The sequence below is a fragment of the Ostrinia furnacalis genome, unplaced genomic scaffold, assembly GCF_004193835.3.
Source record: "Ostrinia furnacalis isolate ACB-3 unplaced genomic scaffold, ASM419383v2 OfSCF0867, whole genome shotgun sequence".
Taxonomy (NCBI): Eukaryota; Metazoa; Arthropoda; class Insecta; order Lepidoptera; family Crambidae; genus Ostrinia; species Ostrinia furnacalis.
Genome location: NW_021131106.1, coordinates 99,876 through 115,193, shown reverse-complemented (window position 1 = coordinate 115,193; position 15,318 = coordinate 99,876). Strand labels below are relative to the sequence as shown.

At 38.3% G+C, this 15,318-nt stretch overlaps 1 protein-coding gene across 1 annotated transcript in view; it reads right to left on the bottom strand.

Moving 5' to 3' along the window:
* The window catches only part of sli (slit guidance ligand), a 64,910-nt gene extending 53,751 nt beyond the window's left edge, over window positions 1-11,159 (bottom strand). The window contains exons 1-4 of the mRNA XM_028301074.1: window positions 11,119-11,159; window positions 10,138-10,209; window positions 9,602-9,673; window positions 8,916-8,987 (exon numbers count right to left, since the gene is read on the bottom strand). Of these exons, the coding sequence (XP_028156875.1) occupies window positions 8,916-8,987; window positions 9,602-9,673; window positions 10,138-10,209; window positions 11,119-11,159 (257 nt within the window). The remainder of the gene's footprint in view (window positions 1-8,915; window positions 8,988-9,601; window positions 9,674-10,137; window positions 10,210-11,118) is intronic.
* Between the last annotated feature and the right edge of the window lie 4,159 nt (window positions 11,160-15,318).

Genomic DNA, 15,318 nt, shown 5'->3' with positions numbered 1-15,318 from the left:
TTGGTCGCCCCGATACAAAGATAGTATAATACCCCAAAGAAAACCCATGTCCCCAGCCATCCAACCACCTCAGCAAAGTTCACACTCCTCGGCTGCACCCCCTGGAACGTCTTAAAGTACAATGGAGGCGAAAATTGCGAAGGAATCTCCCGGGGGACATACGGACTGACGCGAGCTCCACAGACTACTATAGTTTTAGACTCTTACCCCCTTATTAATAAAAGTTACACCCTACGGGACTATTCTCACCTCTCTTTCCCACCGCTGCAACTCCTGTGTAGCCAGGATCTACAGCTTGGCCGCTCAACCCAACCAGTGAAGGTCAAGTTTGTCCCGGGGGAAAGTTAAACTGTCATAGGACCCGCAACGAAATTAATCAGAAGAACATAGAAGGAGTTCGAAGTAAGGTTCGACTTCCCTCCGTTGCGAAGCGGATGACAAGCTTTTGTTAGTTGACTAGCTTTTACCCGCGGACGCGTTACTCCTGTCGTAAAAAATCAAAAAAGCTCATAAAACTAATTTTATTTTTGCAAAAAGCACTTTTATAAGTCCCAGTATTAACCCTACTACCACTGCTTCGGGACAATAAATGGGCCAGTGCTGAGAAGAAGCAGCGCAAGAAACTCAGTCACCATTGTCAGCCTCTTTTTTAAGGGCTTACAGTTTTTAAAATAGTATACATAGTTATACATTTTCAAAACTGAACTGTCGTGTGGGAACACAGAATATGAGCGTTTGAAGTTCGAATAGCTTTGAATAGATCGGTTTTTTATTAAGACACGTTATTATTAAACGGGATCCTGCACTAAACAGGACATGTCTCCTTTTATTTTCGTCTAAAAATTAAAAGCCTAATTTTAGAAGCACTTCAAACTCCTTCTATGTTCTTCTGATTAATTTCGCTGGGGGTCCAATGACAGTTCAACTTTCCCCCGGGACAAACTTTAACGTTACATTAATGCACTAAAATGTTTTGGCATAACCTTAATTTTTAATTACTTTTTTGCTGTCTATTGTTATAATTTGTCTGCATACCCCTCAGACGGCGGACGGAGTCTCTAGTACATAATTCAGGACAACATTTAATTTTACAAGGGCTGCCGGGGTAGTGTGGGGGTTATTCTTTGTTTTGTATGTGTTTTTTAGTTTTTTTAGGGTAAGTTGACGTTAGTACATTGAAATAAGTTAAAAAGTAGCTTTTTCCTACGAATGCGTGTTTTCAAAATATCTCAATTATTAATTATAGTTTATCCCACCAAAAAATTTAGCCGTGTGGTGACGGCAGAGTAGAATACATTTGTCACCAACCCCTACTCTTCCCGCGGGTGTCGTAAGAGGCGACTTAGGGACTACACATCAAACAGAGAATGGGCAGCAGCGCTCTCTGAAAAACATCAATATTTTAAACTGCGATCTCCAACCCGCCTGCCAAGCGTGGAGATTATGGCAAAACCCTCCACTATAGTGGAGGAGGCTCATAGTCCAGCAGTGGACTGTAAAGGGCTGTTGATGATGATGATGATCCCACCAAAATCATTTACATAAACATATTTACATAACTTCACAAACTCTACAGTTACTTAAGGCTTGAACATTTAGGCTGATTTGCACTATCTCACTTTAACTTTGACAAACGTCAAAAATGTGTCAAACTCCATACAAAAAACACCGGTTATTGTTATTGTTACTTTTAAAATAAGGTGGTGTAGCTGTCCCACCTTATTGCAAATAAGGGAAAGTCGCAGGCAAATAGATCCTAGTCAGTAATATGTTTTAAATAAGCTACGTCATCACTAATTCACGAACTAAATTGAATATTTAATGATACAGCTTTCAACCAAACTTTAATCGAACTTGAAAAAAGAGCGTTGAAAACTAACTCTGTATTCAAGGTTCTATATTAAACCGTTTTAAAACGAATAATTAATGTGTCATCTACATAATTATATGTATGAATATAAAAACCCCAACTAAATCCCAAAGAAAGAACTAGTGTACAAAACCCTTTTTTCCTGTTAGAAACAAAACTCAAAAGCTCTACCCAGCTTTAGCAATGAGCTTACTCTCAAAGCTTCGGGTATTGTGTGTACGCACGGGCGCTTTAGAGCTCACATTTGAAATCGTACACTGCAGGCCATAGAAAAGTATCACTTTAGATTTTTTAAAACTTGGGGCCAAATTTTTGGAAAAAGAGAGGTCTTTCATTGGAAAGATTCAAGATGGAATTTCAGGCGATACTGACATTAAAATTGTCACAAAGAGAAAATCAAGACCAGTTTCGCAATAAATGTTTGGCAATTTGCATGCATAAACCCACACATACATACGTTGTGGAGGTATAATAGTATTTTTAAGAGCATGTCATTGCAGCAATTTTTTTTCCTCTCTCCAACAATGACTTCCGCAGAACAACAGCGTCATGCTCTGGGTTCTACTACCTCCGAGCATGACACATGCTGAGCGGGAGCCATTTTTGGTTCTCGAACCAAAATAAATGTTTTTCTGTCTTTCTTTCATTTTTGCAGTCCACTTCTTGCGACGCCAACTTCAAGTTGTGTCAATCGTCTTCTTGGGGTCGTCGATCAATCGATCTGGGAACGTTCCTTGCTACTTTTACCGAGACGTGATCCAATAATCCGGTTACTCCATCTTACATCACTTCTACGACATACGAAGCTCGCCCACTGTCAGATTTTTCAAAATAAGCTAAAGTAAAAGTCATTTCCCTTTTTTACACGAGCTAGGAACGCGCTACTTCCCGCACAAGCTTTAGTAGGTATATGGCTAAAATACGACCTAAAAATTAATGTTGCCAGTTTCTTTGTCCCGCAGTGTACGCCACTTTTATCGTAAGCGTCTGGAGGATGAAAGGCGCGTGTTATTCCTCGCCTCAGTTAAGTCTGTGATTGTGCCTCTACTGCTTTTAGATTCTACAAAACAACGCTTAAAACTCAATTTAAAATGTAGAAATTGAGCCAATTATAGTCTTAATTTTTGCTTGAAATTGAAACGTGCTTTGGGCTTGTAATATGCTTCGGTAATTTATTTATGCAAGTAGGGTTTTAAAAAACACTTTTACACGTCCCAGTATTAACCCTACCACTGCTTCGGGACAATAAATGGGCCAGTGCTGAGAAGAAGCAGCGCAAGAAACTCAGTCACTATTGTCAGCCTCCTTTTCAAGGGTTTGGTTGGTGTTCCCATGGAGATATCCCGTTTTTTGCAGGAAACTCTTGTTATCAATGTCCACACGGACATCCCGTTTGCAGTGTCCCGCAAAAAACGATCCGTTCGAATTTGTGATTCGAATTTCAAACTAACATTATCTGGGGGCGTACTTAGTGTGAGTTTACTTCAAACGCATTCGATATCGACTGCGTAAAAAAGTGTCATCAAATGTATGACGGACTGTACAGCGCCCCTAGCGGAAACTTTCAAGAACTTAAATCTTCATTTAATTTTAACGCAGTCGATATCGAATACGTTTGACGTAAACTCACACTACGCCCGCTGTGTTCAAACAGTCGATTTTTGTCAGTGACAGTCCAGTTTTGACGGGTCCTGCATTACTGGATCCCGTAATCAGTTCTTCTATTGCTTCTCTACGTTGATTGATTACTCAGATCTTCTTATAATTCTAAGCCACACAATTTACCCTGCATTTGGCAAAACTAAAATTAACTTCATTAATTTTACAAAATAAACTACCCTTAAAACAAACCCGGAAGAAACCCAACATAAATTAATTAGTGGCTACGCCACATCCGGGGCAAGATGGCGGCGCTTCCCGCGCTACAATTTAATCACTCCGCGTCGAACCACCGAGCACGTCGGTCGTGCCTGCTCTTGCATTTATTACCAGGGATGTTACGGATATGAAGTTTCGGTTATGGATACGGTTAAACAATTTACAGGACTATTCCCACCTCTCGTTCCCACCGCTGCAACTCCTGTGTAGCCAGGATCTACAGCTTGACCGCCAATAACCCAACCAGTGAAGGTCAAGTTTGTCCCGGGGGAAAGTTAAGCTGTCATTGGACCCGCAACGAAATTAATCAGAAGAACATAGGAGGAGTTCGAAATTAAGCTTCGACTTCACTGGATACGGTTACGGATAATAGAATAATATTATACCTGTTTCGGTTACGGCTACAGCTATATGAAATAATTTCGGACTATCCGAAAGTTTTGGATATTTTCGATTACGGATATCAGAATTTTAAAAGTGTAAAATTCAAATCCATAATAACACTTTGTGTATTACTAGCGGCCACCCGCGACTTCATATGCGTGGATGTCGTTTTACCCCCTTAGGAGTGGAGTTACGTAAAATCCTTTCTTAGCGGATGCCTACGTCAGAACATCTACGATCCGTCCAGTGGTTTGGGCTGTGCGTTGATAGATCACTATGTCAGTCAGTCACCTTGGAGTTATTACATATTTAGATGACGGCACCTATGATAATGGTAAAACAGGCGGGGATATCAGATTGTGCCAGGGAATGACAGACAAGTAACAAATATTAATAAACAGGTAGATTTAGACTCCGCCTTTATCCGAAACTTTTCAATGGGTTTTGGTTACAGTTACGGACATTTTTTTATTTCGGATATCCGATAGTTTCGGTTACGGTTACGGATATCCATAACATCCCTGATAATAAATTATGTTCGCGACGTGTACATTTGCGCAGCTGATATGGAATTTTGTGCGTCTACGAGTTGGGTTGGATGTAGGGTTGCCAGGTCCAAAAACACAAAAGCCGGACTCTGTGCTTCATTTGGCCGGACATTTTACCCTAAAAGCCGGAAATGTGACAATTAGTGTCAGCTCATGCATCATATCGGTTGCTAACCAACATCCTGATGCGTGCGCTCATATGATCTTGTGGTTCGACTTTTGCCTGGCGCGGCAACCAAATAAAAAGGCTAACAAAAGCCGGACAGGCCGGACAAGGCAATATTTGGCCGGACAAGTCCCTAAAAAGCCAAACATGTCCGGCTAAAGCCGGACGCCTGGCAACCCTAGCTGGATGGAATTTGCTTGGAAAATGGGCGTAATAAATTGTTTTGTGGACTACGTGCTCTGGCAGTTAAGTTATTAATAAAAAATATGACTTTAATAATTTTATCATTAAGTAAAACACAAATTATGCATTTTTGTTAAGTCAATCTAGAAATCTACCACAAAGTATTTTGGTGGATAGAAAATTCTCTATGTAAGGATAATAAAAACCCTTCTGTATCAATGAGAATAAGTCATGGTCAGTACAGTAACTTTCATCGGAAAATATTGTTATTCTACTAATCTCGTATACTCTATTTTTGTTTCTCTTCTGACAAATGTTTGCCTCGAAGTGCTGGTAGGACAAAAAATTAGACATGTAAAGGCTCCTTAAAAGCTTTTGACTATTCGTAAGTACTAATTGATTAAATCCAATACTCAATCGTTTATTGCATTTCAAGTAACAAGTGTAGTATAGTTTGTATCCAAGCAAATAAAGACATTTTTTATTTGATTTGATGACGCGAGCGACATCTTCCTGACGATTCGCACTTGCCTAGTTTTTTTAGACAGTTTAACTTTCCCCCAGGAAAAACTTGACCTTAACTGGTTGGGTTATTGGCGGTCAAGCTGTAGATCCTGGCTACACAGAAGTTGCAGCGGTGGGAACGAGAGGTGGGAATAGTCCCGTTTTTAACCAGATTTTTATAATAGAATCATTACCAATTTCACAACTTACCTTCTACAATAATCAAACAAACATTGTATCTCTAATTAGATTCATAGCAAACATTCATACTAAACCTCTCAGAATCACGTTCCCATTCATTTGTAACGAGTCGAACGCCCGTATTCACAAACATTACTATGAGGTCTCACAGTGCAGACGCACAGGGTGACACTCGAACCAATCACAGAGCTCTATTCAACGCTGTGCGTTCGATATGCTGCTTCACAAGCAAACATCGTTTGTCTATAGGCGAGAATCACGTTCCCATTGGGTTTGTAACGAGCCTATGACATTTAGGGTCCCTTAAACTTAAAGTAAAGACACCTACACACACGTCCGGTTGTCTGTCTGTTCACATGCGCATATATCACGCCTGTCATCGTAGGGAAGGGCCAAGATTCGGCGCTGGCGCATCGTAGGAATGGGCAGCGCTTTCTAGTTTTATCGATGTTTAATTCGGTTGTATTTCTTCAGCTTTATACGTAATTTTCAGGATAAACCACAAGAAAAGGAAAATCCTCGCTCCTTCGTAATACAATCGTCTTCTGTTCTGTCTTCTTCCAAAATCACGTCTTCCTTACTCACTCACTCAATCATTCCTTCTCACTCACTCCCTTGCGGTCCGTTCACACTCCCACATTTATATCGATGAAAATTGACTTTCGCCTCCAATCTAATCCATTTGCCAGAGGGCTTAGCTTTCACTCTCAGACGGGTTATATTAGTACCTACATTTTGTCCCAGTCGCAATACACAGATATTTTTATGTTAGATGACAATAATCTGGCTGGGTTACTGTTATATTATCATTATAATGTATACTTACTTACCATCAAAAAATAAGAAAAGCACACCTTCTCTAAAGACTATTTATTTAAACTCTGCTATAAACCCAATTAATAAAAGCTCTAATTTATTTAAATTCCAAACTCTGTATGTACTTAGAATTGGGAAATAGGAATTTTGCGCTATTACATTCGTAGTTTACACATCTGTGCATCATTTAGAAAAAAAATCCAAACATGACCGACTTACAATAACAATAGAAAAGTCAACAACAGAAAAATAAAACCAAATATGAATTTAGTCTCTAAGCACACTCATACAAAGCCGGAACACAAATCAACTGTTACAGGACGTGACAAATCCGCTACCGTATTTGACTAAGCAGAAACGAATGGTCCAAATAAAATCCTTTACGCTCCATTCAGTGGCATGCGCCCGTCGATATACGTTTTTATCGACACTAATCCCCTCACTAGAGGCGTGAGCACGTATGTATAATAAAAATCTTTCATTGTGGACCAGTTTGGGCCTATTATGATGTATCCTGTGTGGACATCGTGGACATTGGCCATAAGAGGGCTTGGATTTATAATGTAATCATTGGGAGAGTTCATTGAGGTTTTGGAAGTAGAAGGGTATTTAAAAGTGACGTAGTTTAGTGAAATAGGTATGTAGGTAGTTGTTTGGGAAAACTGAGAGACGTGTTTTCAAGCTTTTTAATAAATGTAAATATGAATGTTTGTGAACATGGACTTATATTTTTAAGCTTAAATTACTATACCGATTTAAATGAGATTTATTACAGAGATAGTTTTAGACCCAAGGGAAAACAGGGGATGGCTTTTATCTCGGTTTTTGAAAGGCGGATAAGCGCGCTATATAGTTGACTGGAGGAGAATGCCAATTAGAATTAAGTTCGTCTTATGTAACGAGGTTCATATGCATAAAAGTTTTAAATAAATAAATAAATATCTCCGAAATCCACGCGGGAAAACCGCGGCTGCGGAAAAGGTAGCTATTATTTTTGAAATTTGAGAAAACCTTGAGTATTTTGGTATTTTTTTTTCATACCTATCTATGAAAAAATACCTTACTATAAAAAAGTCATTTTAAACTTCCACATGTATAAAGAAAAGGTTTTGTAAAAAATGTATACTTAAAATTAATGAATTTGATGTTATACTTTCATACGATGTTATTTCATATTATTAGTAGTGACATGTGAATGTGATCCACTTAAAATGTAACTTATATCTAAAACTAGCTTATATACAGTGTTGCCACCACACAGAAAGCCTAGGTCGGGGTTACCAGGCCAGAAATTTAGCACAAATGTTAACTGTCACCACAGACTGTGGAATACAGGGTGTTTATTGCGGGGAGGCAATGTTAGAGGGGTTGGTTGCGAGTGGAATCTTTTGAGAAATTTTTTGGTATCCACAAATCTCAAAAAAATCTAAAAAGTTTTTGCTAAAAACAGTTTCTTTCACCTAAGTTTCACCTTTAAAAGAGGACATAATTGAAACGTTTTTTAACAAAATCTTTTTCCTTGCAACCTTTTTGAATCTTAATGAAAGAAAGAGGTTTTAAAACACTGGAATTATAAATAAAATCGAGGAACCCATCTAATGGAAAGAAGCATGAGGGCATTAATGTGCTATTCACCGGACGAAGGGACCGCCACACACTTGCGACTTGCGACTAATCGTCCTCAGACTTAGTCGTCAGTCGCAAGTCTGTGGCGGCATAGGTCAAGGCCAAGCTTATGGGGTTATTGAGACTCAAGCATCGGGTCGTAATTTTGTTATAATCCGACTATTTTAAACGCATTTTTTTCTTACTTTTTAACACAAAAATATATTTTCTTGGTTCCATATTACGAAGGATTTGTAATAACAATTTTTTTTTGTTAATACAAAATATTGATTCTGAAGTGAAAATTACCTTTTTAAGATCGAGTAAGCACTTGTTTGTTAGTTAATTTTTGGAAAAAAATGAGAATTTTACTATAAAATAACGTATAAAATAGTTCGGATATAGAGCCGCCATGTGCTGAGTTTTATTGTGTTTCTTGAGTATTTTATTCTTATTTACTTCATATTGCAACGTTAATGCCTTTACTAAAACCATTTTATTTTAGTAATTTTGACTTATTGGCTAAATAATGCAGCATTATCCGATTTTTACAACGAAAAAAATAGATTATTTTCTTCAAAAAATTTGAGCCGCTTTTCCTAATATTATTTTGGAATGCTTTAATTTAATGTGGTACTATTTAATTTTATTAAAAAAAAATAGATTTTCATTATGATTTTTAGAAACACATAAAATTCAGTCAACAAGACAGCCGGGAATCGAAGCGGGGACCACACCAGAGGATCCTGCCTCTACTCACAGCCGCTGTAGGTGTCTCAACCTCAAAAACAGACCGTCGGCTAACTGAGTCAGTCGGTTATTGTTCAGTTTCCTGAAATAATACACAGTGACAGTGATCTTGGGACACATTTAGAGGTTTTTGAATAAAAAAATTGAGAGATTTAAGAGTTAAGAAAAGGTTCACAGATTTTTTTATTCAAATGTATTTTCATTTCGCTCACAGGAATTGGAAATAAACAGTATTTTTTATCGCAATAAACTGAGAGAAATCACTATTGAAAATTTTTATTGTCATTAAAAATTAACCGTCTATTTCCAAAACCCAAATTAAAAAAGTTTTATATTTTTATTTTGATAATGTGTCTCAAAATGTACACCGATCTTCAATCTGAAAGTTTATCGTTAGAAGGACATACGAAGCTAATATGTAGCTAGTTCTAATTAAAATAAAACTTTTCAATATTTTACCATGTCATTCACAGTGCTGAAGTCAATTTATTAAAAATATTTACATATTTAGTTTTTCATTATGGAAATTTAATGAAAATAATATTATGATAATAACATTTTTATTATTGTCAAAGTCTCAGCAAAGTGAAAATAGTGTTGTAGTTAATTGAACAAGAAAAACTATCGGTAATTTTCAGATGAAGACTGTGAGAAAAACATGTAAATTATATGTAAATAGCTTACAAATGTACTTACAGTCTCTCCAAGCCGTTGAGCTCCAAAAAGGCGTCTCGTTCGATGGTATGGATTTGGTTCTCCGATAGTTGTCTGAAAAAGGTATGTTTTAATTAAAAAAATAAGTAAGTATTACACTAAAAACTAGAAACTATGAAACGGAGGATTGTTTTTAGTTATGTAGGTACGCAAGAAAAAACTTATTTACTTGTAGAAAAATATTTTTGTAATCTTTAAATATTTTTTATAATTTCTATGTATACCTAGGTACATTTATTTATTTAAAGTTTTAAACTTTTTTCACAAAATTAGATTAACATTTTTTTTTACTTTCTTCTTCTGTCTAAAAAAGCTTTTGCCCGCGGCTTCACCCGCGTGAAATTTCATTCGTCACATATCGTTATAAATTTTAACCTATATGTTATTCTGGGTTATAAACAATAATACTATAAAGTTTCATTAAAATCCGTTCAGTACTTTTTGCGTGAAAGAGTAATAAACATCCAGACATCCAAACTATATTTATAATTTTAAGTAGTATTAAAAAAATAACTTACAATATCTTCAAATCTTTCATGTTCTGGAAGTCGCTCTGGAAAATGATGGTGATGTTGTTCCCTTGCAGGTCTCTGAAACAAGCGAAAAAGGTTTATTATTAATAATAAAAACAAATAATAATTTACTAAATCAGCTGTTCAGAATAAAACAGCGCGGACGAAATTAAACAGTCTGTGTAAAATTATTTCAAGTCACTTAAAAAATGCACACGTAAGTATTAGCTTATTTTTTTTATGTGTATTTGGAATTATACTGGCAGAAATCATGGAGAAATGATTCGCAGATTAAGGCCCTCGTTAAACCAAGGCGGAACGGAGAACTGATTTAAATAATCAATCAGATTTCATTATTTCCATTTTTATTCTCCGCTCCGCGCTAGCCCCAACCGCTGTCAAATTCTATAGAAAAATTCGTCCGCCTTGGTGGAAACGGGTAAACAACCCTAAACTCTGAAATCTAAATTTCACGAAATCTTTCACCAAAAGGTAAAATAAATAATGTTATAAATAAAAGCATTATTATTAATTATTTCTTTTTGAATGTTGTTTATAACGAAACGTAACGCAACTCTACTTTTTTCATAATTTTTATTTGCATTAATATTTGCATCTCACAATTTTTTCGTGCACGAATGTGATCCGAATATTATGTACTTTCAAAAATATGTCCCCAGTGGTATATGGTAAGTAATATTGTCACTTACTAACGTACGTGATAGTGCCATATTCGTCACTAAGTAACACTAACATTTACTTAACGGCGCCACTTAACCGGCACTTAGAAGCACTCAGTCACCAGCACTTAAGTGTTAAATTAAGTGTGCTAAGATCACTAAGTTAGTGTGTAGAAGGTCTGTGGGAAATTGTATAGTAAAAGCTAGGTTTGGAATAATTAGCTATTTTCGCGCACGACTGCAGCTAAAGATGTGAATTGGTATTATACTCTGGCCAAATACTTTTTGAATAAAGACCCGTTCTCACGGCAATCCAATTTTGCTCCTGCAAAATGCATTATCACACATGCTGGACTGTCGTGTGAACATAAGTGTGTTTGAAATTCGAGTGCAAAATTCGAATGAATCGTTTTTTTGCGGGACCTGCAAACATGATGTTCGTGTAAACGGGATCCTGCAAAAAAACGGGATGTCACCATGGTCAGAGTTTCTTGCGCTGCTTCTTCTCAGCACTAGCCCATTCATTGTCCTGAAGCAGTAGTGGTAGGGTTAATACTGGAACGTGTAAAAGTGCTTTTTAAAAGCTTATTTGCAAAAATAAATGAATTTTATGAGGTTTTCTAAAAGCCCTAGAAGTCTGCGGGGTCTAACTCGAGAGAACCCTGCTGCCAGAACTAAGAACTTTTTACCCAGTAGAATCTAAATTTATAGTATAACCACAGAATAAATAATAGTAGGTATAACTCAAAGGTGACTGACTGACTGACAAGTGATCTATCAACGCACAGCCTAAACCACTGGACGGATCGGGCGGAAATTTGGCATGCAGGTAGATGTTATGACGTAGGCATCCGCTAAGAAAGGCTTTTACGAAACTCCACGCCTAAGGGGGTAAAACGTGATCCACGCGTACGAAGTCGCGGGCTGCCGTTAGTACCAATATAATAGGGTACATCCCATAGTTTTAAGCACCGAAAAACGCCATGGGAAATTACCCACTTATGATGGATTTTCGTACGAAAACTCCTTCGTTATTACGACTTTAATCATAAAGTTTCGCGCGGAAAAATGTTGCCAGCTAAATATAACCTCTTTCTACAGGGTAATAAACTTTTTACTGCCTCTCCGAGTGGATAATAAACCTGCCTTTAGTTCATCGATTAAACATTACATACACTTACGTCTGACATAAAATTGCGATGTTTTCGCCGATAGAATTTTGTAAATAAGATATGAGAAAAAAATAAAAATCCTGCTTTTTTTATGTTACACACTTTTTGCAGCCACTTTTTTTTGTATTACAAATTAATACATTTTTGACTTAGATTTTGTGGTATTAAGCCGAAAATTTAGTTAATGACTGTTACTTTACTTACTGCTAAATTAGTTAGACCATAGTACTTTAAAGTTAAATTAATAATAAATTAATAAATTCCACAATGCACGGTCCTGCGCTGCCCGCATCCAGGCTCTTCCCGCGACCTTTACCAGATCGTCGGTCCACCTAGTAGGAGGCCTACCCACGCTACGTCTTCCAGCCCGTGGTCGCCACTCGAGAACTTTGCTGCCCCAACGGCCATCGTCTCTACGAGCTATGTGCCCCGCCCACTGCCACTTGGAGGAGGCCTTTGTCCAGCAGTGGACGTCATTTGGCTGAAACGAACGAACGAACGAAATAAATTTACGCAACCGACGCACCGTAGATGTTAGTTAAAAACAAAATTTCCATCTACCTTCAAGGAATGTCACTTGACTCGATCAAGACCCGCCGCGCCGAAAAAACGTAACAAAAATATATCATTCGAATTATGAGCAATCAAACGAATTAGAGACGATCACGAGCGATTGTGTGGAATCGGATGAAACCCGATGAGTGCGCTAGTGATGTGCGTGGAAGTGTCGATCGTTATCGACGTCGAAGTTTTTAACACTTTTTAACCGCAGCGGGAAAACTTTAGCATGCAGTCCGCATGGGTAATTTAAGCTGATGGAAAGTGATGATTAGGCCGAAGGTGGAAGGGAACTTCACTCGGAATTCTTCACTATGAGGGATGTTACTTCTTATCAGCACATTATCCCGAAGCTATTTGTGGCTAAATTATTACTTGGAGACATAAAATTGTTTTTTAATATTATATTTTATAATTATCGCAATAATTAATTAATTAAAATGAAAAATAATTATTTACCTTTAAAAGAAATATTTACAAGTAATCAGTAATTTTTCATGTCATTTTTTAGAACTATCCAATTTAGTTTGAGTAAAAGTGTGTGTTATTCTAAATAACAAAACAATTGGCGTCTTTATTTGTGTTAAACTATAAAGTACTTTCGCTTCTAAAGTTCTAAAATACATTCGCCACTTCAGCTTTATTTCAACAAGCCACAATTATAGATACAATCTATCCTTTCACTTTCAAACGTTTGATCCAATAATTACTGTCGATTGCATCCCGCTAGGGTTGCCAGTTCCAAAAACACAAAAGCCGGCTCGGTGCTTCATTTGGCCGGACATTTTACCGTAAAAGCCGGACACGCATTTTTTACCATGCCACGGGGGCCTAATACGCTTCGTCCTAATACGCGCATGTGTGCTTTCGACTGGCGCGGCAGCCACATAAAAAGCCTAACAAGAGCCGGACAGGCCGGAAAAGACAATTTTTGGCCGGACAAGTCCCTAAAAAGCCAAACATGTCCTGACACCTGGCAACCCTAATCCCGATTCCGACCAATTTATCGACACTACTACTTATATCCAATTATCGATACAATCTATCGACTATGCCCCTTCACTACACGACGCCATATTGCAACTGTTTGTAATCCTCTAATTACACCAATCAAAGACTCCATTAAACAAGCTCTGTGATTAGTTCGATTGACTTGACTAATTAGGTAATTATAATTCATTTGGGAACGATAAGGAAGACTTTTATTTAGAGGTTGTTCCCACAGTTTTACGGGATCTCATATTATGCAGAATCACGCAAAACTGGACTGTCACGTGTCAAATCNGCCCCAGTTGTCTGAAGCCGATCCAGCTAACGAAACCCCCGATATGCTGTGGGACCGTGCTAAAGCACTCATCACTACAACTGTATCGGAAGCCGCACCAAAAATTAAGACCTCCAAAAGACAGCACTGGATGACGGATGACACCTTCAAACTCGTCGAGAAACGCCGCAAAATGAAATCAATGGGAGTTGATATCGGGAATCTCAACAAAATGACCGCACAGATACAACTTAAATGCAGGCAAGACCATAATGCCTACCTACACAATATTTGCAATGAAATTGAAACGCACGCTGGCAGGTATGAGTCAACAGACTTGTATCAGAAGATCCGCCTCATTACAAAAACACTACCGTCTAAAACCTGGACTATCGAGGATCATAACGGCCAAGTATTCACTGAACTAGACAAAATTTCGAGAGTCTGGAGAGATTATTGTCAGTCCCTGTTTCAGGACCCGCAGTCGCGAGATTTTGCAGCTATGACACCCGCGAGTGACATGCTTGAGCCTGATATCCTCGAGTCAGAAATAAGAGCTGCTATTCGACATCTTAAAAATGGGAAAGCGACAGGGAAGGATCAGATCCCAATTGAAACCATCCGAGCACTAGGCGAGCGTGGCGTTCATATATTTCACACCATTTGCAACAAGATATGACTCACGGGCAAATGGCCCTCTGAATGGTGTCACACAGTATTTGTGCCCCTCCATAAAAAAGGTTCCACGAAGAAGTGTGGCAACTTTCGGCTTATTGCCCTAATAACGCACGCTAGCAAAATAATGCTGCATATCATAAACGAGCGACTGAAGGCATATTTGTCCAGAGAAATTGCGCCAGAACAGGCCGGTTTCGTTAAAGGTAAAGGAACCCGTGAACAAATCCTCATCGTACGTCAAATTATAGAGAAGGCTCGAGAGTTCAATAAGCGGACATATATATGCTTTGTTGATTTCTCTAAAGCATTCGACTCTGTAAAATGGCCAACTTTATGGAGAACTCTACTGGAAATGGGAACCCCGCAACACCTCGTACACTTGCTCAGAGAACTCTACGAAGGGGGAATAGCTTCAGTGCGGACGGATGACCAAAGTCAAAGTCAAAAGTCAAAGTCAAAAATGAGGAAGTTATGGAGGAATCGCAACATTACCAAAGCCACCAAAGTTAGACTTGTGCGAGCGCTTGTATTCCCCATCTTTCTTTACGCAGCAGAGACATGGACAGTACGCGACTTGGAAAAGAGGAAGATAGATGCCCTAGAGATGTGGTGCTGGAGAAAGATGCTCGGGATATCATGGACAGAGTTCCGTACCAATGTGTCCATACTCCAGGAGCTCGGTGTCACTCAGCGTTTATCAACCGTAGTACAGTCGCGCATACTGCAATACTTCGGACATGTCTCGAGGCGGGATGACAACTCCATAGAACGACTGGTCGTCCAGGGCAAAGTCGAAGGAACCCGATCGCGTGGCAGGTCACCAATGCGCTGGACT